At 45.4% G+C, this 25,430-nt stretch overlaps 1 protein-coding gene across 1 annotated transcript in view; it reads left to right on the top strand.

Moving 5' to 3' along the window:
* Positions 1-20,110, top strand: part of ITGA9 (integrin subunit alpha 9) — a 356,752-nt gene extending 336,642 nt beyond the window's left edge. The window contains exons 27-28 of the mRNA XM_059077262.2: positions 4,176-4,295; positions 15,661-20,110. Coding sequence (XP_058933245.1) covers positions 4,176-4,295; positions 15,661-15,759 — 219 coding nt within the window. The 3' untranslated portion in view covers positions 15,760-20,110. The remainder of the gene's footprint in view (positions 1-4,175; positions 4,296-15,660) is intronic.
* The last annotated feature ends 5,320 nt before the right edge of the window (positions 20,111-25,430 follow it).

Genomic DNA, 25,430 nt, shown 5'->3' with positions numbered 1-25,430 from the left:
TTAGTTTCTGGTGTACAGCAAAGTAATTCAGTTATGCATATATATTCTTTGTTGTATTCTTTTCCATTAAGGATATTCCTAGTTCTGTACCAATATAAATAATTCTTCAGTGAACATCTTCGAATATAAAACTTTTCCTGTACTTTATGTTTCTTGCCTATGAGTAAATTTCCAAGTACAGAATTAATGGGTCAAAGGATATGAACATTTATAAGATAAGCAGTATTGGAGTTTGTCAACTGGACAGGAATGGAAGAGTCTTCCAAGGTGGCAAAAGCAGGCTGCAGACAGGCAGGAGGCCACAGGTCCCACAGGGAGATAACTCTAACCAGCTAGAATGTGAGTACAGGTCCTGCCAGGGGCTGGGAAGGTAGGAAGGAGACCAGATTGTAAAGAGCCTGGTACCCTGAAATGTATATTTGGTATAAAGGGAAACCATCTGTAGTATAAACTGAGAAGTGCATGATGAGGCCTGTGCTTTAGGAAGACAACTCTAACAGCAGGAAGGCTCCTTCAAAGCTTCTGAAATAGTGTTGGTGACAGAAGCTCAGGCTTGAACTGGAGCAGTAACTGGGGAGGTGGAGAAAAGATATTTAAAGAGGTACCGGGGATGGGATTAAGAGATACAAACTACTATGTATAAAATAGATAAGCAAGAAAGATTTATTGTGTAGCACAGGGAGTTACAGCCATTATCTTGTAGTAACTTTTAATGGAGTATAATCTGTAAAAATACAGAATCACCATGCTGTATACCTGAAACTAATATAATATTGTAAATCAACTATACTTCAATTTTAAAAAGACATGAAAAAATACCATGGGCTGATTCAAAAATTTTTTTTTAATTTTTGAATTAAAATAAAGAGATATAAGGGCTTCACCAAGATCATCCTGCTCTTTAGTGGTGGCGACCAGACTGTATTATCGGTGCTTTCTACCTCTCTCTGTGGTCCATGCTGCTGTTCCTTTGGGTTTTTATCTAAGATGTGACTTCTTAGAACTTCAGGCTGCTCAGATCCTTCCACTTAATGAGTTTATTAGAGTCGCAATGTGCAGGAACCAGCTTTGCCAAAGCATAAAGCACACGTCCAAGATGATGAACGGCATCACTAAAAATAATACAAGATTAAGCACACATTCCGGGGAAGTGCCAGGGCATTCTTGTGGAATTTGCCAGACTAAACTGTAGTGGATACTCTTCACTGTCTCTGTATCTACAAAACCAAACCTCCAAGGTAGCTTTGCCAGGATACTCATTTCAGACACTGCGGGCAGGCAGCGTCCCTGTGCGGCTCTTGGGGTGATCCAAGGTGCTGGACTTTACAGCTGACCCCACGGAGCCCACAGCCTGTCTCATTGTCAACAGGAAGGTTCAGCAGATTTTCACTGTGACCAGAGACCAGGAACTTTCAGACACTATCTTACTTCCCCATTTCACAGAGGAGGAAACTGAGAAGTTTGTCTTGGTTGCTAAAGTGTGCCCCTCTCAGCCACGGTGCTTCATAGTTGACCTGTGCAAGACACCACAAGAGATTCTGAATGTGAGAGGTGATTTGATCCACAGCTTTTAGGGGCAGTAACTCAAAGACATGAATCTATCTGTTTTTAAAGACAGAAATCTCTAATTTGAACCAGATGGAAAAGAGTAGGCTTAAGATGACAGACTTCACAGCCCATTTCTGTCCCACCACCTCTCACCCTCACATATTCCTCCTTCAGGATCGCCTCATGTCTGAAAATCCCTGTTTGTAATAGCCCCAAACCGGGTAGAATGGATAAATAAATTGAGGTGTATTCACACAGCAATGAGAATGCCATGCTCCAGCCTGGAGGAATCTCCCAAACCTAATGTGGAAGAAAGAAGTCCTTTCAGGTAGAGCGTGGACAAAAGCAGTGATGCTCATCTAGGCTCTTGGCCGTCAGGACATCGATTACCCTTCATGGGGGCTGTGACTAGAAGAGAGTGTGAAGGGGGCTTCTCAGCAGCTGGTCCCATCCTGCATCTCGATCTGGGTGCTGGCTACACAGATGCATTTCGCATTCAGTTGGTGAAAATGCAGTGAGCTGTGCACTTAGGTTACGTAGACTGTTCTCTATGTATATTAGACTTCAACAACTAGTTTTTTAAAATTATAAAGGGTGCCAGCCAACCATGCACAACCTCAAAAGAAATCTCCCTGCCAGCAGTGCTAATTATGCTGACGGGAGCACCCGCCATGTGTCAGGGGTGGGCTCTGCCAATCGCTCTGCATGCGTTAGCCCCTTCAGTTCTCTGGGGGAGGTGCTGTTCTACCCCTGTTTTATAGAGGAGAGAACTGAGGCTCAGAGAGATAAAAGTACCCTGTCCAAGGTCACACAGCTAGTGAGTATGTGCTGAAAAGAGGCCTTATTTCCATTCCCAGAAGTGACTACTGTGTTCTGTAGGCAGTTTTCTTTGATCTGTCCCAACATAGGAAGGAATGGTTTCTGCTCTGATTTCCCTAGAGATAATGTTTTGGATTCAGGATCTGCCTCATGGATGACCATCCTCCCCTCCCCCAGCACACCCCCCACCCCAGCTGTGGGAATGAAGACGGTTGAGACAAAGGTGATTGTGTTTGCTTTCCTTATCACCAGGGAAGAGACAGTAAATGATCCATTTAATTGGCAGATAATCTTTAAAAGAGCCACTGTCAGCCAGGTACTCTATGGTGTGCTAGTGACCAGCTTAGATTGGGAGTTTGGGGTTGGCTAGACCTGAGTTCAAATCCTGACTCTGCATTTTAAGCTACATGGCCCAGAGCAAATCCCTTGTCCTCTCTGGGCCTCCATGTCCTGCTGTGTAAAATAGGTGCTAAAGACCTCCTGGGGTGATTGTGTGAGTTAGACAAGAGATTGCAAGAAAAGCACAGAGCCTGACACAGAGGAGCATTCAAGAAATGTTACAGAGAGGGAAGCCAGGCCCTTAAAAGGTAACATAAATAGCGCTAGTATCAACTCAGTTCTGTGACCAGTCACCGTTGAGGCTTGAGCAAGGGGTGCTCCCATAACCAGCCAGGCTTGCTGCCAGGCAAAAAGTCAGCTGGCTTTCAGGGTTGAGCCAGGTTTACATAGGCCTTCTCCAAGGAGGGACTGGGCATTCCAAGCACACGGCCTAGCTTGGACAAAGCCCTGTGGCTGGGCCAGCCTGTCTGCAGCCAAGGGAGACAGTGGCTGCCCGGAGCTGAGATTTCTGTCTCTTCAGCAAAGAGGAGCTTGAACGGGACGGTGGGGTGTTAGGGGATTGTCTGTAGAGGACACAATGGATGCTTTGAATTCTACAAAAATAAACTCCACAGTGACCAGTGGGGTGAAAATAGAGCCAAATAGTACAGTCAGCGTTGAGCTAGCACGTGTTAAGCTATCACTTCTCTGGCAGGAGGGTGGGGCGCCCTGATTTGTGCGCCACTTTAGGTGACATAAATACTCTTGTGATGGACCATTTCAAAATAGCATTGTAACATCCTTAGATGTGGAGCTGGGAAGAGGTGCACACCATTGGCACCATTGATGTGAGCCAGCACACCACTGAGATTCCATCAAAGTTGGGAAAACTTGCCCCACAGAGACATGGGCTCTGAGGACCTATGGCTCCCATTGGAGACCAGGGCTCCGCTCCTCAAGTGAGTGCTTTTAGTGTGCTGGGCATCGCCATGAGACCTAAGGCAAACTGTGCCCAGCCCTTGAGGTCTACAGTCTACTGGGGAAACTGGCATTAATTGAGTAATCACACTAAGTTACACAGTGCACAGAACACTCATAAGGAAGTACTGTCTTACCTGGAGCACACGCCCATGCCCTTTGTTTCAAAATCATAATAAAACAGAGCCTGTTATTGTCTGTTCTGAATCAAGAACATAGTGCATCCTCTCAGTTTTTCACCACCCTTATGTTCACTTCGTGATACTTAAATCAGGCCTGTTGTCATTACAGCCCTTTCAAGAACTGGGACTGCGATTTCAAGTGCCTTTTCAGGTCCCTGTGAAAAATCCATCCGTATACACCCAGGAAAGCACTCAACAGAGCCCATTTTAGAGTAACAGCAGTCTGGACACATCTCTCCAGTTCAGTCCCAATGTCAAGCCCAGGCTGGGTCCCCTCATGTGGTGGGTGCTTCCGTTTGGGAACCATCTCACTTCTGCTTTGCCTCCCAGGTGGTCTTCGAGGCGTTGCACAATCTGGAGCCCCGAGGCTACGTCGTGGGGTGGATCATTGCCATCAGCTTGCTGGTGGGAATCCTCATCTTCCTGCTGCTGGCTGTGCTGCTCTGGAAGGTGAGTGGAGAGCGCAGATCCCCAGGGAGTCCCCAACCAGACACCCAGCTCTCCTGCCTCAGCAGGGCTAGAGCTCATCGTTGGAAAAGGTTTCCTGGTGGAACTTCCTTCCCAGTGCAGGTACAATGAAAGGAGGGCAGGGTCCCCTCCAGGCAGTGAATGGAGTCTAGGCTCCTCCTGAGGCCATTCACATCAGAGGACTGGCTTTAGAGGGAACCCCAAAATCTTACCCCTCTTCTCCTGCCTTCCCTAGCAGAGTTGCCACCAGTCCTAACACAGGGTGGTGGGAGCCTCACTCCAACGCACAAGCTTGGGGAGTAACAGCTGGGACTGGAACGGGATGGTTAACTCCTTTACTTGGCACAAAAACAAAAAAAGAAACTACAGAGCCATTCTTTGTTCTTTTCCCATGTGGAATATGGAAAAGATTTCTGCCCAGAAGACTCTAGTAATGGTGATGGGCTGTATGTCTGGAGTGCTGCCTGGGTAGCTTCATCAGAACTTCTCTCAGCCCCATGGGGGTTCATTCTTAGGTGCCCCAGGGGGTAGATTTGCCCTGCCTCCTTCACAAGGGAGCACCTGCTCAACCTTCACATCTTGCCTCTTATCACTTTCTCAAGAAGAAAGGGGTATCCTCACCCCCAATTCTAGGATGGTTTCTTTGCCCTGCGCTCTTCTCTCAGACACCTGGCATCCTTGACTTTAGGGCCTCTGTATTCATCAGTAATGGTTTCAGAGTCATTATCTGAGGAAGGTCTGTCTCTTCCACGGGATGGTAGTGTGCCACGTGAGTTGGGTCCTGTCTGTTCTTGTTTCCACCGTGTCCCCAGCTCCTACAGCAGCACCAGGGACCACAGCTGGGACTTCCTGACACCAAGTCCCTGCTTTTCCAGTGTTCCAGGTTTCAGAGGCAGGTGGAAACGGCCTCTTACATGACTATGGATGGATCCTTTAAATTCAAATAATTAGTTTCTTTGGGATTCCAAAATAATTTGTATTTATTGATCAAACATAGACACAATGTCAGTAAGCAAAAAAGTTGTCAAATACTCAGGAGTCCCCATCCCAGAAATAACCGTGGTGAGACCAGCATTGTCTCTTCTTCAACTTTTTCCCTACATAATAGACAGAGACCAGGCATTCTCATAGCACCCACTTATTTGTGAATAGTGTGTTAAATTCTCCAGTAAAATACCCAATACATTTTCAGGTGCAGGACCTCTAAAGTTAAAGCAATTAGTTCAATTATCAATCTGAAAAAAGTATAGTAAATATACTTCAGAGTATCCGAGAAATCTAGAAACACAGGGAAAATAGTGTTTTTGTTGTACATCTTTTCAGACTGATAGTTAGACTTCACCTGAAAAAAGTATTGGAGGTTGAAGAAAAATATATTGAGCATATTACTTGAGAATAAGTTTATCTCAGGTTCCCATGCTTTTTGGACATCCCTTTTACTATTTTACATCCTAGCTTTCCCTGAATGCAAAATTGTGAAAGTCTTTCCCTATTGTTAAAAACCCTTGTCCAGCTCTGTCCTCAGGCTGCCAGGTGTATGGCAGATCCCAGTCCTCGGATGTTGGGATTCATTCACATGGCTTCTGGTTTCACACTTCTTGTAACAGTGCCACTGTGAATATGCTTGGAGCCAAATATTTGCACAAATCCTTCATTATGTCCTTAAGATGAAACCCTAGAAACAGAATTACCGAGTCAAAAGAAATGCATATTTTAAGCCTTTTATTACATATTATGAGTTGCCCTCTGGAAAGGTTATACAAGCAGTGTATCAAAAGTGCCCATTTTCCTGTATATTTACCAGGAGCGGACATTACCTTTTTTGAAAAACCTGCCCATTTGTTGTTTGTTTAATCTACGTGGCCAGATAGAGTCTTAATTCTCCCTTTTCTCCAACTCCAGCTCCTTCCTGCCAAGATGTCTGGTCTCGGGGTAGAGAACAAAGCCAGCTAGCTCAGTGTTTGGGATCTGAAGACAGTAAGGGCTTTGGGGGTGGGGGTGGGGTTGTGTGTGTGAGAGAGAGATACTTCCTTCTGCCTTTGTATGGACATTTCAGAAGAGAGGGAACACCGTCCTCCACTGCTTGGGTGCACGGGACCAGACATGGACACAGAGTGGGAAGCGGGGTGGCTGTGTCCCACCCCCTCCCTCTGGGCCCCCCACTTGACTCTGCTACTCAGGAGTGTCCCCTCTCCTGAGCACACCCTCCCACCTCCTTCCAACTGCCATCTGCTTCACTTTGCTTCTGCCATGTTTCTTTAAAGAATGTGGTGTGTCAGGAGGGGGTGTCACAGGGTGGCCAGCACCCTGAGGCCACCCAGCTGTGTGTGATCCAGAGAGCCAGGGCCTGAGAAGACAGACATCACCCGCTGCCATGGACTGACCATGAAAGCAGAGTGGTGGTGGTCGAGGGGCCTTAACCAGACAAGGTCATCTTAACTGCTGGAGGAAGGAAGGGTCTAGAACAGCTCTGAGAAAGCTGGTGAATGATGCCATCAAAACTTCTAGCCACAGACACAGACTGATCAGCCCCCTCTGAGTCCCAATCCTACAAGCCTGGGAGAGAGAATCTGACTGGCTCAGCTCAAGTCAAATGTCTACAACTGTGGCAAGAGGCCAGGAGGTGGCAGAGAGAGAATCTGACCAGCCCGGGCTGGGTCACATGTCTCCCACATCCAGACAGCTACGGCCAGCGCAGGAGACAGATGCAGTGTGGAGGTTTGGGGAGGCCAGGTAGAGCTGGGGATGGGGGCTAATCTTAGAAGGAAACCAGGCAGATACCCTAAAGGCTTTCGCTCCAGCAGGGTTTCACGGTTGTCAGTGGTGCTATTGCCTAAATTACAGTCTTTTATATGGTACTGGGTAGCTATGGCCGCACAACAAATTGCCACCAAATTGTGTTCCCTTCTGCCTAACAAATGTAGAGGTCAGGAATTCAGGAAGGGTTTGGCTGGATGATTCTTCTGCTCCAAGTGACACTGAGTGGTGTCACACAAGGGCATTCACCTGGTGGCTAGGCTGGTCTGCTTCACTTCACAGGACAATTTTATTCACATGTCTGGCACCTTGGGTGGAGATGGCTGGAAGGCTGGAGTCTGCCAGGCCCCTCCCTCTCTCCATGTAGATTCATGGCCTCTACATGTGGCCCTTCCAGGAGAGTGTGCTGACGTTTTACATGGTGGCTTCAGCTCTGGGAGAGCATGGTGAGAGCTGCTAGTCCTCTGAAAGGCTGGCCCAGAACTGGCATGGCATCATCCTGCTGTACTCTGTTGGTCAAAGCAGTCACGTGCCAGCCTAGAGTCAAGGAACAGGAAAGAGACTCTGCCTCCCAGTGGGAGGAGTAGCGAAGAATTAGTGGCCATCTTTTGTCTATCACATACATGATATTCAGCAATATGGGCAAAATCTTAATCTTTTCTGTAAAACTCACTATGGCAAAGGACAATTAGCCTAACTGGAAGTTTTGTTGTTCTGAAGTAGATGAAACCTCATCTCTCTTCCATTGTGTCATAGATAAAATTATGATTGAGCTCCTTGGAGGAAAAAAAAGTAAACCTCGGTGCAGGGTTCATGAACGCACTCAACATTCAGGGTGGGTAGTCTGTTCAGGCACAGCGACAGTGCAGTAAGGAGCTCAGCAGAGGAGTTTCTTTAGGAAAAATATTTTTCTCCCGAAGGACTAACTAAATGAAATGACTTTATAGGACACTGAAAAGGGCAGATGAAATGTAGATTCTGAAGACCTACATATTCCTAAAACTTCAACTGCAGACCTCTTTTGTTTTTTATTTATTTTACTGAAGTATAGTTGATTTACAATGTTCTATTAATTTCTGCTGTACAGCAAAATGATTCAGTTATACACATATATACACTCTTTTTCATATTCTTTTCCATTATGATCTATCTGAATATAGTTCCCTGTGCTACACAGTAGGACCTTGTTTATTCATCCTATATATAATAGTTTACATCTGCTAATCCCAAACTCCCAATCCATCTCTCCTCCATCCCCCTCCCCATTGGCAACCACAAGTCTGTTCTCTGTTTCTGTGAGTCAGCTACAGACCTCTTGTCAACTTGGATTCCTATGTCTATAACCTAAGAAACATGCATTATGTATAGAGGTCTAATATTGACAATTCAGTGCACAGAAATCCATTGATTAATGGGCCTAATATTTGAATTAGATGGGAGGTCTAACTGCTTCTGGCTTATTACCGTATTTCACATATCATTCCCTCCAGTCCTTTCAAGGGGAAAGTTACTGCATGGTACCCGGTTGCCACTGCTGATGAGTAAACACTTCAGTAGAGCCTTTGAAGACAGGTGGGCAATGTTCAAGTCCTCTTTCCTTTCTAGAGCCACATCTCTTGAAGTTCCCTTTGGTGTAGCACCTGACACTGCTACCTATGGTTGCTTGCCATTGCCTTGAGCTCATGAGCCCAAAATGGTTGTTCCCCAAAATGTACAAGGATGGTGGCATGGTATCAAAAACAGAACAAGGCGACTGGCCCAGTGCGGATGGATTTTCTGTGCCGTGCAGGCCTGCGAGTTAGCATGCTTTACACTTGTGAGCTGGCCGGTGCCTTCACTCAGCAAACAGATCCCTGCGAAGTGGCCGGCTCGGGGTGAAGGGACAGAGGTAATAAGCAGCAGAGCCCTCACTCCGTCATAAAGACTGGGGAAAGCAGTTAAGTGAGCAAGGCTGAGCCAAGCACATCCTGAAGGGTAAGCAGCACTTGGCCAGGCAAAGAGCCTGTGCCACACCTCCTACATGTCACCGTGGTTCTACCAACATGCCCATCATCCCCTGTTTATCTGAAACAGAAACCCCTTATAGGGTCAGCAAATACCTTCTCCAGAGCTGAACTCCAGGCTCCCTGCCTAATGCTCAGCCTCCTTCTCTCCTCCGGGGCCTTCCAGAGGGTCGGCCGGTGGCACATCAGGCGCTGTCTCATGCTTGGCCGCAGCAGGTCCTGGCTCCGGTGCAAAATCCACAACAAGGGCCCCGAGCTAACCAGACCCTTCTTCACATTCTGAAATGGATCCTAATCAGCCTTCCCAGAGCCGAGCTGTTAGCAGACACTGGGAGCCATAATTTAAACTTTCTGTGCGAGGATTACAGTAGCCTGCCAAGCCACCGTGCAGGAAGAAAACTTTGAAATAGGAAACTCTTTTAAGGGAGAAAAATCCAAATGAGTCCCCTCTCCTTTCATTTGGCTCCTGTTTGGGTTTGAAATGGCCTGGGCCCTGTGCCTCTTCAAGACAATCGTAAAGGCCTGTTTATAGGCGGAATTTCATTATTCAGAGGGTATATGTGACTTGCACCTTTAAAAAGTGCCTTCAACTCATCAAGCCAGCCTTTGAGTCAAGTGCTGAGAGAGTGGAGATGCTGGGATGTTTTTCCTTCAAGAGGAAAAGCCTCATTTAGGGCCCCAGGCTTCTCTCTCCCCTCTCTCCCCCTCTCCTCGCTCCCTTGTACAGTTTGCCAAAACACACAGGCCACCACTCAGTGAAGGAGAAAACTCTGCATCCTCCTCTACTGCTTCCAGCCCAGGAACCTTTCCCTTCTCTCCTGTTGGCCCCTTTTGCCAGTGAGATAGCCTGGAGCAAAGGGCAGTGCCATGGCCTGGCCAGCCCCATGACCAGCCTCTTCCCAAAAGGCCCAGGACCTGCCAGCTCTGCCTTCTCACAAGTGGTATAGAGGTGGGCTGTGCAGTGGGTTTGCCACCATCCTTCAGAAGGACTGTCTCGAACCCTCTGTCAGCCTGGCCTGTTCCAAGAGCCTGCTGCTCCAGAGCTGGTTTTGGGGCTCCTGTTTTTCATTTAAGAGCATTCCTGCTGACCTCAAGCAGAAATACTTGGAAAAATAAATCTGTGAAATGGCCCAGCGGATGGGTAGGTTTGGCAGCCCATCCAGGGGTCATTGGGGTTATCACCTGCCCTCTAGCTGGGCTGTGAGAACCCATCCTTGTTTCTCCTGCAGAGAAAATGAAAACTCACAGACATACGTGCACACACACACACACCCTTCGCACTGTCTCAATTAAGACCATGTGCCAGAGACACTCACTGGGGACTTATTTATGTTTGGAAGTAAATATTGGGCTGATGTTGCACTGTTGACATCTCGAGACAGAGACGTGCTATGTAAATAGTCAAGGAACTTGAAAGGAGCCATAAACATGAGGCTCTGAGTTAGTCCAAAGAAGGAGTGTGTCCAAGGCCCTTGGAATAGCTGCCCAGGAGGCAGTCCAAAAGCCAGGGAGGAGGGGGTGGGCATCTGCCCAGAGACCAGAGACCGTGGGGTTGTGCAGCCGCCCTTCACTCACCCAGAACTGGGCTGGGAAGGAGGAGGCTGGTGCTGTAGGCTGTGGACCCCAGAACCCAGTCATTCTCACTTTTTCCTGGGCCCCAGGCCCCTCTCAGAATCTTCCTAATTTTAAGGGCCATTCAGGGGAAACCTGCTCTTCCCCTAGGAGTTTTCTGGCAGCTTTTTTGATACACGTTTATATCAGAAAGTTGTGTGAATCTGTCAGGAGGGCTGAGGGAGCTGCCCTGTGGGGCCGCAGGTCCCCCTCAGGAGCGGCACAGACAAGAAGCCAGAAAACCCCTGCTCCCTCAGCTTCCAGGGGAGCCAAGTTTGGCTGGAGTCTCCCTTCCTATAGGGTTTCCATGAGTGTTCCCTCTGCTACAGACAGCAGTTATAAACAGAGCCTTTTGCCCCTCAAGTGGCAAAGCAAGCCCTGGAAGGATCCAGAAAAGGTGGAGGAAAACACATACTCTGCTGGACTGGAATTGAGTGAGGGGCTGCTGAGGGTCCAGCTTAACTCATCACGGCTCATTTCCCAGCACCCTCAGTGTGGGCTCAGCTGGCTGGGAAAATGTAGGTTTGCCCAGCATCTCTCCAAGGTTTTCCCCAAAGTAACCACGAGCACTAGTGACGGTGAGAGTGTAGGCCTGCTGCAGGAGAGAAATGTCTTTGAAGTCTTGAGTTATCTTAGTATTTAAGAGTTTCAGACTTCTTTATACTTTATAACATATCCATACTTTAATATAAAAATTGGAAATTTAATTTTCCAAAAACTCTTTGAGAAAAAATGATACCAGGCAAGTACTCTGTGCCCTGTGCCTCCTGCGTGTGAGGACTGGATACACAGCTGTATGGCCCATAGGCTGCAGTCCCGAGTTTGCTTTGGGGACCAACATCAAAAGCTTTCATTGTGTTTCAGGGCTAGAAGTGGTCTGAGAATGCCATCGATGTCTTGGGCAGAGACAAAGACACTGGGGTTCAGAGCCAGGAAATGACCTGCCCTGTGGCCAAGCGTGAGCAGTACTCAGAACTCCAGGCTCCCCATGCGGCACCTCTCCTGTCCAATCCTTCTGAGTAGGTCCTGTGGCACTGGGCAGGTCTGGCATGACACAGTTGTTTGGGGAACCCTGGCTTGGTAAACTCAGAGCCTGGGCTTTGGGTTCTATATCAAAAGCCAAAACCGGGCTCTAAACAACAGCACAAAGGTGATATTCTGTTTTTCTGAAATAGAGTTAGTTTGATCACGTAAGAAACAATATTAATTTGACGGAACCACCTCTAGAGTATGTGGCATCTTTGTGCACACAAGTAAACAGTGCCCCTTCCTCCAGAAGCTTTACTTCCATCTGTCAGAAAATTCAGAAAATCTACTGATTTTGTTAGAAAAAGACACCCGACTGCCATCTGCTGGAAAATAGTTGTAATAAGTTTACACGTCTCTGATATGAGTGGCACCCTCCCCCCTTATATGCAGTGCACAGCCTGCGCTACTGTACCCAGCACTCCCTAGACATGAGAGTGATCTGTGTTTTAAGAAATGGTCATGGGCTCCAAAGAAGAAGGACAGACACCAGTGGCAGCTCCAAACTTCCATCTAAAGATGAGACTACACACAGGTTATGTTGGGAACAGGGCTCTGGATACCCTGCCATACTGGTGTGGGGTGGAGAGTTTGCAAAGCTGTTTCTAAGAGAAGCTCTATGGTTACTGCCAGCAGGGGTAGACTTTTCAAGACTAATGATGAGGGACTTCCCTGGTGGTACAGTGGTTAAGACTCTGAGCTACCAATGTAGGGAGCCTGGGTTTGATCCCTGGTCAGGGAACTAGATCCCACGTGTATGCCGCAACTAAGAGTTTGCATGCCACAACTAAGGAGCCAGTGAGCCACAACTAAGGAGCCCACCTGCCACAACTAAGACGCGGTGCAACCAAATTAATCAATTAAATTTTAAAAAAAAAAGGCTAATGCTGACACCATACCACTTGAGACAAAAGAGCTTGCTTTTGGATGCCTACAGGAGATGATATGCCATCACTTTGTTGGTAACAAGTATGACACACATAAACATGAGCACAGGAGAGCCTCCTGTGAGAGTTGGGCCAGGCACTCTACGTCCTTGCTAGATTGCACACGCTGCATCAAACCCTTATGCCAGCATAGCTGTGAGAAGGTGAGCCGACTCTCTTCCTCCTTAGGGATGAACAAGAAAAGTCTGTTCAGTAGGACAGGGCACAGTGATGCTCTTTCCATCTAGAGCCCTATCAGGCTGCCCCTCTGCCACCCTTCCCGTGGGTGTTGATTCATTCAGTAAGTCAGGCAAAAAAATACGGAGCTCTGTATCAGTTAACTCTTGCTATGTAACAAACCAAAGTTTAGGGACTTAAAAACAACCACCATCTGCATAGGTCGCAGTTCTGAGGGTGGGACTGAGCTTAACAGGGTGGTCCTCCTGTCTCAGCAGGGCTCAAACCTACACCTGCAAGCAGTTGGGGGTTGGCGGGTCTAGGAGGACCTCAGCTAGTGGACTCATATTTCAGCAGCAAGACCAAAGTCGTTCACTCGGAAGCCAGGCAGGATTCTGAGAAAGCAAGTGGAAGTGTGCAAGGCCTTTGAAGCCTAAGTGTGGAACTGACAGGGCATCACCTCCCATGCACCCAACTGTCATAGCAAGTCACGACTCAGATTCAGGGTGTGGAAAATAGACTCTGTCTCCTGATAGGACTTGCTGCAAAGCCACGGTACAGGGCATGGAAACAGGGGCATTTTTGCAACTTATCACTGGCAGTAAGTAGCAGTGAGATGCTGAGCTCTGGGGATAAAAAGCACAAATCCGTAGGAGTCCTGAGACAAATGTGAAAGATGATAAGAGAGCAGACAGCTCTGCTTGATTGGTGCCACAGTAGAGATATGTTACTTCTCTAGAGTTAAAGTGAGTAACGAGATCACTGAAACATCACACTATCCGCAGATAGAGTCATGTACTAAAGAATCTTATTCTCATGTTATATCCAGCCTTCTTTCTGATTATGTTCTCCTCAGCTCAGAAGGTGCACATGACACATTCGCCCTGTCAACCACATCTTTATCTTTCAAGAATGAGATTTCAAGCAGTAACTTCTGAGTTAGGCATTTCTGTGAAGTCTTGGGTTGCTTTCCTGGCTTCCTGTGGGTATGCTTTGAGGCTGACAACAACGACCTTTTTCTAATTACCCAGAACATTCAAGCCAAGCCTCCTTTCCACATCCCTTGCAGAAGGGAGAAGGTGGTAGAGATTTAATGAGAGAAAAGTATATGGGGGTGTGATAAAGTGAGGTTCTGACAGATGTGGTCTGATGCTGGGAGGACATATCCAGGGAACTCAATGTCTGTCTGTGAAACGGGCCTTGAGGATCGAAGCTCAGAGCACAAGACCCTTGCCAGCTGTTCTGTGGAAGCTTCCACTCCCTCCCAGCAGTCAGACTGCTCTCAAAGGGAACTCTCGGGACTCCCTTGGCAGTGTGGGTGGAGGTGACCAGCGCTGTCTTGGCAGCTCTCTTGACAGTTCTCATTTTCACCTGGGCCAGTAAGCTCCTTTTTGAGGAGTAGGAAGATGGTGCAGTGAGACTGGATGCTTGGTTCATGGTGAAGGAGTGTGAGGAAAGATGCACAAAGGAGTTAGATGTGCCCACAAGCCTGGATTTGCTTGAGGATTTGTTTAGGGCAGGTTTTGTATGCGCATCCCCCATTGGCAGCAGATTGCAGAGATTATTAGTCTCAGGGGTTTTCAAATATGACTATGGAAATTATACACCAGTGACAGTGTGGTACCATAGACCTGCAGCACAGCCTCCCAGCAGCAAGCCAAGTGTGCATGTCTTTTTCAATTCCCCTATTCAAGAGGATCGAAACAAGGATTTGAGGGCAAGTCATTTATTTGGAAGATAATCTCAGGAAACAGTGATAGGGGACCAGGGAAGAGAGGGCAGGGAAGGAAGCTAATAAAGGATGTGTTATCAAGCTGGTTACCACTGCGGGAAAGTTCCACGCGGAGCATGAGCCTCAGGGTTTCGCACCCAAGGAGAGAGGGAGCTGGGGTATTTGTACACCAACTCCAGTCAGTCATGTTTAAGGGTAGATGCAGGAGGATGTCTGATCTCAGAAACAGAGGCCACTAATGCTGGGGAGCACAGGACAAGAGATACCAGATCTTCCTGAGCTTGGGAGAAAAGGTCAGCTTTGGGCTACAAAAAGTTACTTTTATATGGCAGTAGTGCCTGTGCTGACTATGTGAAAAGAAATGGAAATTCACCTTACCCTGTATGAAAAGCCATAGACATCGGAAGGAAGGGTCTTTTCAGAACTAAGCTAAAGGAAACTGCCATTGTGGCTCAGGAGGAGTTACCAGTTTTAGGGGGGTACACACTGCCAGCTGTGTGCACGGCAGCTCGGCAGCTCGCGAGGGTCACAGATTTGGGCGAAAGATCTAGAGGACAGCAAAATAGGATGCAGACCTGCAGATACTTTAAAACTCCTATTGTATGAGAGCAGTACTTATCAAATTATTCTACCATAGTTAATCTCTCAGGATATTAATAGATTTATCAAAAGCCAGATAAGATTGGGAAATGTCAAGTCCCTGACTTTCTTAATCCTTTCCTAAAAGGTTGATTTGATCCTTTACTGTTCTACTGTACATTACATTACGAATCTCTTAAAGAGGGTATCGTTTCCAAACTTATTTGACCTTGGAATCTGTTTTACTTACTCCCAAACAACCTATGAATAGCTCAATAACTAGTTTTCCCCAGCATACAGTTTGGGAAACACCCCACCAGAAGCACATTACAAGGAACAAACAACTTATCATAAGAAAGCTTGCAGGAAGTCCTTGCATTTTGAAAAGTGGTTCCACATAATGCTTTTTCTAAATCAGCCCAATCTGAGGAGTTGTGAGCATAGATCATGCCTCCTCCGGGTCCAGGTGGCTTGGGAATCAAAACGATTGATTCCCCAGCATCTCTAACCTGGCCTGTCCTCTTTCTGCCTTTCAGATGGGCTTCTTTCGCAGAAGGTACAAAGAAATTATTGAAGCTGAGAAGAACCGTAAAGAGAATGAAGACAGTTGGGACTGGGTCCAGAAAAACCAGTGACCTGCCACCCCATCCCACCCCGGTCATGTGGCCCAGTGGTTCGCCTGTCTTCCTGATCTTTGTATCTTCCATATTTGGAAGAAAGAATCTTCTCCAGATTTTTCGGAGGCCCCACGATGCTGTTCTCGTCCTCGTTCTCTCAAGCCCAGGTGCCACCCTGAGGCAGTCACTTTGGCCAGGTCACCTGACTGGAACCACCACCACTTCCTTTTCCAGCTGAACTCGGAACTTTGGAAAGCCGGCTGCAGAGCCAGGCGATATTTATGGATGCAACATGCGTGGTCAACCCTCAGGGGAAAACTGTTACCTAAAAGTATTTTTATAAATATAAGCCTTTTATACTGATTATGTCTTTATATTTGTATCGATGTTTTATTATTTCTATTAAATGGTTATATAGTTCACTCAAGCACTGATATCTGGCCTGAAACCTTGGAAATACTTGTATATTCATACAAATGTTAAAGGATAAAGATCTTATTGTACTTTGGAACTTGCTGTTAAAGAAGACTCTCACATGAAATCATATGAAGAAACCTCATGTGATGAATCCACCCAGCGGGTGGTGCTGTATATCAGCTGTGGTTTGGGGCTGAGCCCGAAGGCATCTCACATCTCTGTTGCCTGGAGTCAAGTGTGGAATAATGTGCTAAAGAACCAAGAGAGTTTTTTCATCTGTACCGTTCATTGGAAGATTCCCAGCAGGAATTTGGATGGAAAAACCTGATTCTTGAGGTCTGTTCTGCATCACCTTATAGAGCAGACATTTCACCCTCCTTTCACTTAAATTAAGACATGAAAGCTTGGAGCAATGCCATTTCATCACTGGTAAACCTCAGAATGGCATCTCATCCTGGACATCGTGCATCAGAGTCCGTGTACCACCGGGACTGAATTGGTGCCCACCAAGCAGAGACTTGTGTCTGAGTGCTGTGATGTGTTATCTTTTCATGTTAATTTGAGTCCAGAGGTCTCCATTGTCCCCGTCACTCTTGCTGTCCCAGCTAATGGTAATTGCAGTGTCCTTCCCAGAGATGACCATTCAACCTGTCCTTATTTTTTTTAATCATGTCTTAGGTGGAGTTCTTAAGAAGTGGACCCTGAGACAAGGATTTTCATGCAGTAACTTACTAAGGAAGTATCCCCAGGGCACACCAGTAAGGACACGAGGGAAGCAGGACACAGAAGGGGAGGAAGACAGGTAAGGGAGCCATTTCAGGGCAGGTCCCGTGCAGGGGGTCTTCAGCCTGATCCTGCAGGGGGGCTCTGGAGGGTAAGTTATGCCTCGGAGTTGTCCCATCCCAGGGCAAGGTAGCTGAGCTTTCATAGTCTTGTACCCAGGGGAGATGTAAACTTTCTGCTTTCACTTCCTGCCAGCAAAATAGCCCCAGTAGCTCAGGAGCAGTCCTCAGAAAGAAGGCCTCACCCCCGACCTGGGAAGCTCACAGAAATAATGCAAAAGGAATGATGCAAAGGGATCTGGGCATAGCACTGACGTCCTCGCCTATCCCCTGTACAGGTGAACGCTGAGTTATGGCCTTCATTATCCAAGCTCTCTATTTGACAGTGTTTATTACCAGACGCACAGTGCTGTCCAGGTTTGAGTGCAGTGTGATTCTCTGAAAGGGCAAGGTGGTGATGGATGTAGCAAGCTCAACACCATGCCTGGCCTGTAGTGAACATTCAATAACCATGAGCAGCCCTGGCTGCTGTTACCGCTGCTGGAAAACCATCTGGTACAGGGGAAAACGTGCCTAAGAGCAGGGTCTGACAGAGTCCTTAGTCACTTATCACAGCCTGCTCAAGTCCCGGGTACAAACAGATGGCATCAGATGAGAATGAAACAAGAAACAAGACCAGGCGTCTTTCTCATAGGGCCTTGTTGACTGGGAGCTAAGATGTGCGGGGGCCTGAGTATTGTTGAAAAGACACAGAACTCAACTTTAGGGGAGACAGGTTTTTCCAGACACATAGTTGGCTAATGCTTGCAAAGATATCTAAAGTTTTGGCAAAATTATGAGGGTGTTGGGCGGTTGCAAACCTGGCAGGGAGCACACGTGTCTTTTCATTTCTTACGCAGTTAACTCTGACACAGGAAGATACAGAATGCATCATGCTCCCCTTCCAGTTCTCACTCAGAGTTCACCTCTGACAGATATGTATGGGGCCCCTTCTGTGCGTCAGGCCCTGTGCTAAGTGAGGGGGGTTCCCCAGTGAACACCACCCCACATTTTGCCCCAGGGGAGGCAGATCTTCCCACAGTGGCACTCAGAGAGTGAATTCCTTTACAGGACCTCATCTGCAGCCTTCCTTAGGTGGACTTCTGCTTGTTGTTTCATGTTGTCCTTTAATAAATCATTTAGGATTCTTAGGTGGTAGGCCTGGGACAGCTCCATCAGCGGCTTTGGCCAAATGCACGAATAGCCACAGCCAGCCTCCTGCAAGGGGTGCAGACGCATGGGAGACAGTGTAGCAGGATAACTGGCGGGCACGCGGTTCTGCCAGCCAGAGGGGAAAGCCTCACCAGGGGAGGGGCAGGCTCCGTAGCCAGTCTCAGAGCTGAGATCCATGTGCTTCTGGGTGGTTCTGAGTGGTAGACACACGAGTGGTCACACACCCAGGAGATTACTAAGACTAAATGGGGCAGTTTTGAAGAAAATCACGCTTGGCCTCCGCTGGAGGAGATACTGGCAGCCACTCTGGAACCTGTTTGGGGAGGATGGTACATCTGCTTATCTCCTGATGCTGAGTAGGCAGGGCAGCAGGGACTGGGGAGCTGACCATTTAGCCCAGAGACAGGGAAGTTGAGCAGGTTGTCAGCGCTCTCAGCTTGGCCAGTTCACCAGCTGCATCCAGTTCAGAAGCCCTCAGTAGGCTCTCGGGGGAAGCAGACAGGATGGGTTGGTGCGTCTTTGTTCCTTCTTCAGAAGGTTCTTTTAAAATTCCACAGTGCCTTCCAATTTCCATCTTTCCTGCTTCTGTGGGTTCACTGTGGAATGCTATCTGATGTTCTCTTGCACAGCATTATTTAAGTCTGCTTCAACTTTTTGGCTGTCTATTCACTAGGGTTATAATCAACTGTTAGAAGGATTGAGGTGCTTTTTAAATATGAAAAAAGGACCTTTGTAGAAATTAAGTGAAATAATGCCCCCTTTTCAAAAATGATTCACTTATGCTCAGTTTACATGGGACTCAGGAGTTTGGAACATCGCCTAAGTGAGCCCTGGACCTGTCGCAAAGAAGAGGCCATGAGGTTCAGGAACGAGGGGACACTGGCAGGAGTGAGTGGGTCCAGTGGCTTTATGGTGACTGACAGGCACACAGCCAGAATCACTTGCTACTGAGGTCACTGAAGCTTTCTCAGTCAATTCTTCAGGCAACTTCCATCAGCATTCTGAAGTTGGGTAAGCTTTGTAGAAAAATCCGATGGAAAGTCCTCCTTCACCAAATCATATGCAGCCTTCAGCCCTGGAGCCAGAGGCAAGGAGGTTCAAAGCAAAACCAGCGGGCCTCCTGGAAACATCAGGGACCTGTTTTCAATGTGGATGTGTAGCAGATCCCTTAGGTGGTTGTGATGGGTGCTGATATGCTACCTGTGGAACCGTAGCAATGTCATTTTTAAAAAAGGTTATTCTACTTTTATTTTTGGATAAGGCATCATGGCAGGGCAACGCAGTTACACTTGGATTACGTGTAAAACCTACACCTGATGAAACCTGCAGCTAATTCAGACTTCCCAAAATGTAGAGGCAAAGCAAAGGATTGGTATTTGGGGGAAATGGCCTTTTAGCACATAAAAGGCAGAAAACGAGTGTCCCTTAGAAATGCCCTAAGTATGTAGAGTTTTAGTCCATGTGTTGTTTTGCTGTATAGAGCAAGAATATACACAGTGGAGAATATGTTCTGAAGCAAAGAATGGCTGAAGGGTTAGGATACAGAGGGAGTAGGGCCAAAATGAACCTTCTAGAATGTCTTCTGATTTTCAGCATGTGAGGGGGATAATGAACAAATGTCCCACGTGATGCAATGCTTTGTAGCACAATGATCTAGATTTCAGACTGTGTTAAGGTTTTTTCAAATTCTAATGTGCACGGTGTGACCGGCAGAGTAAGTTTAAAAGCTTTAAGAGTGTGATTAATTGCATGGCAGGCACCCACGCTAACTTCACTTCCAGAACTTGATTGATGCATCCATGTACGTTTCCGTTGAGGAATTTCAGTGGGAGGGGTGTTCCTCTTCACAAAGTCACATGTATTCAAGTCTGTGCAGTCACTTCTAATTCACTTGCACTGTTGGGGAAATGCAGGTTTACAAAAGTACGTGTTTGGAATAAAAAAAAGGCTACAAATGATTTGGGAGTTCAGTCTGTAATTTCTTTTGCTACTGAAGAACTTGAGCCTTTTTAGGCTGTTAAAGATGGATTTTCGGTGTAATACAACATGAGCATTTAAAGAGCCCATGCAGGTTCATCTAATTGCACATAAAGAACCCACTCAATGTGTCCGAACTGTTCCTAGTCTTTGGCCTCCATTCCATGGTCGCCACCTTCTCTGTGCATCACCCAGCTAACCAGGGCCACACCTGGGACCTTCGTCTTAGGATGAATGTGCCCAAATTAAATGCGGCTTATTCCTCATTTTTAGTAGACTGCTTCCTCATGTGTCAGCCAGTCATGAAGCATTTTCCCAGAAGCCTTTTGGTAGCATCCTTACACATTTACAAACATTGTGTTCTCTTAGTTTTTGATCCCCTCCATCTGTCTAGTTATGTCCCTGTTCCTATCTCAAATATTGTTCATTTGTGTGTTTTTCTTTTTTTTCTCTAGATGAGACCAACAAAGATCTATTTTATTGGTCTTTTCAAGAATAAGCCTTTGGCTATACCAATCAAGTGTACTGGTTTTTGCTTCCTATTTCATTAATTGCTGCTTTTGTACTTGTTAAGATTTATATTACTCCCCTGTGGTTAAAATTCATACACACACACACCCAACACACAGTATAGAAGGGGGTCTAAAAACATACACACCAAGGGGATAAAATTGGTTGTATTTAACTGGGTAGGATTGTCAATGTTTTTGCTTTGCATTTTGTTTTGTTTTTACTTGTCTGAATTTTCATGTTCTACAGTGAGCATGTATGTCTTTTGTAACAATGAAGCATATGCAAATTACTTTTAAAATAAAGTTACCTCTGGGAGAGTGTGAATTGCTAAGCCAAAAGAGATCCCAAATTCTAGGTCTGGAAAGAAAGAGCTTTGTTTGCAACAAAGAGCATTGATGAGCCTGACACTTAGGACATGGTCCAGTGAGAAATCCCAAGATTTTTAATTCAGATGCTTCCTGGCTTAACAAGACCTGCCAGATCACTAATGCTGATTAAGTACGCTTCTCTTGTGTTGCTCCACCTGTTTCCTTCAGCCAGGAAAAGGCCTTGAGTAACTCAAAGGAATCAAAGATACAAAACTAAGAGGAAGAAAAATGGCCAATTCGTAAATTCTGTCTCCCGTTCAATCAGGAGTTGTACAGTCCACTGTTCTTTACCTCTGGTCCTTAAAGTCTGTCTATTCATCAGGGTATTTTGCTTAGTAATAGAATTAATGGGAGTGCTTAGTTAGAGCTCTGTCTATACTATCAAACCACTTGGCAGCTATCCACCAGCAAGGCCACCCGACCCTGAGATCATGTCCGTTCATTCTGTGTAACATCCAACTAAAGTGGATATAACGAGATATGGCCAGCTCTGCCCTGAAATCTGAGGCTGTGACATCCGGGCCTGCTGCCAAACATCTGTTTCGTCTCAAAGTCTAGTCTGGATCATTGTGTGCTTTATTTGATGTGATTCTTCTAGAATTGAAAAAATACCTAAAAAATTAAAACAAATCTCAATAGAGGTATAAGTACTACCTTCTGAAGACACCAAATGGATTAATAAGCAGGGGGCATTTTTAAAAGGATCTTCAGGAAAACTTTCTTCTAAGAAATGGCAGATTTGGAAAAAATGAAATCCTCTCCAATATTACGTCTATTCAGAACCCACCTTATCAGAAGAATATTTGGCTCCGTATAATAGAAAAATCCAAAATAACATGGTTTAAACATGCTGGAAGTATGTTCCTATCTCACATAAAAGAAGACCAGGTGTGGGCCATCAAGTTCTGGAACAGCAGCTTCATGGATGATCAGGATACCAGCTCCTATCTTTCTAGGCATGTGGCTTCCATCCTTAAAGTTACCTCGTGGTCCCAGATGGCTACCAGTGTACCAGCCATTGTGTCCACATTCCCAGCCAACAATAGAGGAGGATAAAATGGCAATGCCCCCTCCCTTTTAACTGGCCTTCCCAGAAGTGCCATACAGCACTGGCCAGAAATTAGTCATATAAATGCACCCATCCACAAAGGAGGCTGGGGAATGTATTTTTAAGGAATAAGAGGAGAATACATATCGGAGACAACTAACAGTTGCCACACCCATTGGTATAAGATACTCAGAATATAGCTTCCTTAAGCCCTAAATATGTACCCTTCAAATCCTTGAGTCTGACTGGATTTGAGCAAGAGGAACACCTTTATTTGGGGTGGGTACCTAGGGTACAACAGAGTTGGTTAATCATATTAATGTCCACACAAAGCTCTTTCTTGTTTTATGTTATTTTTCTCCTTTATCCCCCACCATCCTCATTCACATTCCTCTCACTCCTAGAGGCACCAAGTCTGATGAATTGAATACATGTCCTTAGAAATGTAAGTACATAGTATTATTTTGTGTGTTTCACTTAAATGGTATTGAGCCTAAAATCTCAGGTTGTGTTTCACTTTTTGAGGATGTATTCATGTTGCTGTTGTTATGCAGCACGATGTCCTACATTGTTTCTACCGCATTTTACTACTCCAGCCCCTCTGTAGGAGACCTTTGACTGCTTGCACCCTTCTGCTGCAATGAACATCCTCTCCCATGTCCTCCACTGGGCCTGAGCTAGAATCTCTCCTGGTACATATTACATATATTACATTTTAACATGGTTACAGTCTCCTTTTCCAGATTCTAAAATGACCACACAGTGGACGCTGTCAGCAGCAGTGCATGTCCCTGCATCCTTGCCCATCACGGAATTATCTGACTTTCTTGCCAATCTTGTGTGTACACTGCTGTATGGAGTTAGGTTTGAATGTGTTTGACAGCCGTACACATGCATCTCTTCATATTCTTATTGGCCATCTGGGTTTCCTCTTCTGGAATCAGTTTCACCTCCTTGAACAGTCTCTCCATTAAATTTCCAGAATAGCACACCTACCACCTCCCTGGCCACTTCTCAACCTCCTTCGCAGGTTCCCACTCTTCTTCCCAGCCTCTTGATGTTGAAAGAGCCCGGAGCTCAGACCTTGGAACTTCTTGCATCTGTACTCCTTGGAGATCCCCGTCCAGGCTCCTGGCTTTACGTGTCACCTACAGGACCCAGGTGCCTCCAGTCTGGTCTTGTCCCCTGAATTCTCCACTTGCTCAGCTAGACCACTGGCCTCTCAAACTGAGCATGTTCAGAGCTGGACTGCTGCTGTCCCTGTCTCGGGAAATGGCAGCTTTATTCTTCTGCTTGCCCTGGCCAAAATCCTTGCAGTCATCCTTGACTCAGCCTCCTCCCACACTACAACCAGTTCATCAGAAATCCCTGCCAAATGGTCTTTAAAAAACAAAACCACTAATTCAAAAAGGTACATGCACCCCAACATTCAGAGCAGTATTTTTACAATAGCCAAGGTATGGAAACAACCTAAGTGCCCATCAACAGATAAATGGATAAAGAAGATGTGGCATATATATATATATATATATATATATATATATATATACACAATGGAATGTTACTCAGCCATAAAAAAGAATGAAAATTTTGCCATTCGCAGCAACATGGATGGAGTTGGAGGGCATTATGCTAAGTGAAATAAGTCATACAGAGAAAGATAAATACTATATGGTATCACTTATATGTGGAATCTAAAAAATACAACACACTAGTGAATAAAGCAGAAAAGAAGCAGACTCACAGATATAGGGAACAAACGAGTGGTTACCAATGGGGAGGGGGGAGGGGCAATATAGGAGCAGAGGAAAAAAAGGGTTATTATGGGATTATATGAAATCATCTGTGTGAATCTTTTGAAAATTGTAAAGCACTCATTGCCAGGCAACCTTAAGAGCTTTCAGGATCACTCAGAACCATCCTGTGTCTCTGTCGATACCCACTATGACTGTGGATTTTTCTTTATTTCCTTTTAGTTCTGTCCATTTTTGCCTTTTATTTAGGACTGAGCCTATCTTATCAAGTACCTAAAAGTTTAAATTATCTATCTCTTCCAGATCAACACTCTTATCATTATGCAGTGATCTTCTTTATTCTCTAGTAATACTTTGTGTTCAAGTCTATGTTGGTTAGTGTTTATACAATATATCTTTTCTCATTCTTTTATTTGTAGCCTTTCTATTGATATATCCTTATATTTTGTATGTATCACTTGTAAACAGAATATAGTTGGGTTTTTAAAATCCTTTCTAACACTGTTTGTCATTTTATTAGAACATTTAGTTTATCTGTACTTGTAATTATTAATGAAATAATTGGATTTATTTCTGTCTTATTTTGTGGGGTTTTTGTGGGGTTTTTCTGCCTATCTTAAGTTTCTTTTTCTGTCCTTTTCTTCTTTTTCACATTCAGTTCTTCCCCCCATTAGTCCTTCTTCTTATGTTCTTTAAGTGGATACCCAGATACCCTAGAACTTCAAGACTTACCATAGTTTACTTGCCTAAACATACCACAGTCTAAAGTTAATAATTCTCCTTTAATGCATTTTAAGTTTATACTTCAACATCATAAGTCTTTTGTTTTTGTTTTTTGTGTGTTGAATATTCTGTAGTAAAATGTTGCTCATGTATTTGCCACCTTCTCTGTTCTTCATTCTTTCATCTCAGATCTTTCTTCCTGGGGTCATTTTCCTTATGCCTAGTACATCTTTTAGAATTTTCTTTAGTGGGAGACTGCTGACAGGCACTATTTCAGTTTTGTTTTATTTGAAGCTTCTTTAATCTGCCAGATTCTTGACTTTTTGCTGGCATAGAATTCAGCAGTTATTTTCTCTTGGTGGATAAATGTATCATTTCATCTTCTTCTGGCTCCTGTTCTTACCATTAAGAAGTTGGCAGTCAGTCCATTTGTCACTTCTTTAAGAGGGATTTTTTTTTTCTCTCAGGCTTCTTTTAAGGTTTTCTCTTTGTTTTTGTGATCTGTAGTTTCACTCCGATGTGAAGGTGGAACTTCTGCTTATTCTGCTTGAGATTTGCTGGGCTTTTGTGGTTTGATGTCTTTCATCCATTCTCTTCATCTCTGTAAATATTCTCCATGCTTCATTTTCATGTTCTCTCCTTTTAGAACTCTAATTAAGTGTGAGACTCTCTCTGTCCTTGCCTCTTTGTCTCCCTCTCCTGTTTCCATCTCATCATCTCTCTGTGCAGCATCCTGGAATATCTCTTCTAGACTACTTTTGCATTCACTGTCTTTTCAGCTTATGTCAAATCTGCTTCTAGAATTGTTTATTGGGATTTTCATTTCAATTACATTCACATATCTAAAAGTTCTATTTAGTTCTCCTTCAAATGTGATTCGTAATTCTTTGTATTT

Source organism: Kogia breviceps, chromosome 10 (genome assembly GCF_026419965.1).
Source record: "Kogia breviceps isolate mKogBre1 chromosome 10, mKogBre1 haplotype 1, whole genome shotgun sequence".
NCBI lineage: Eukaryota > Metazoa > Chordata > Mammalia > Artiodactyla > Physeteridae > Kogia > Kogia breviceps.
The sequence above is the reverse complement of the archived record's forward strand: the minus strand, read 5'-3'. Positions and strand labels throughout refer to the sequence as shown.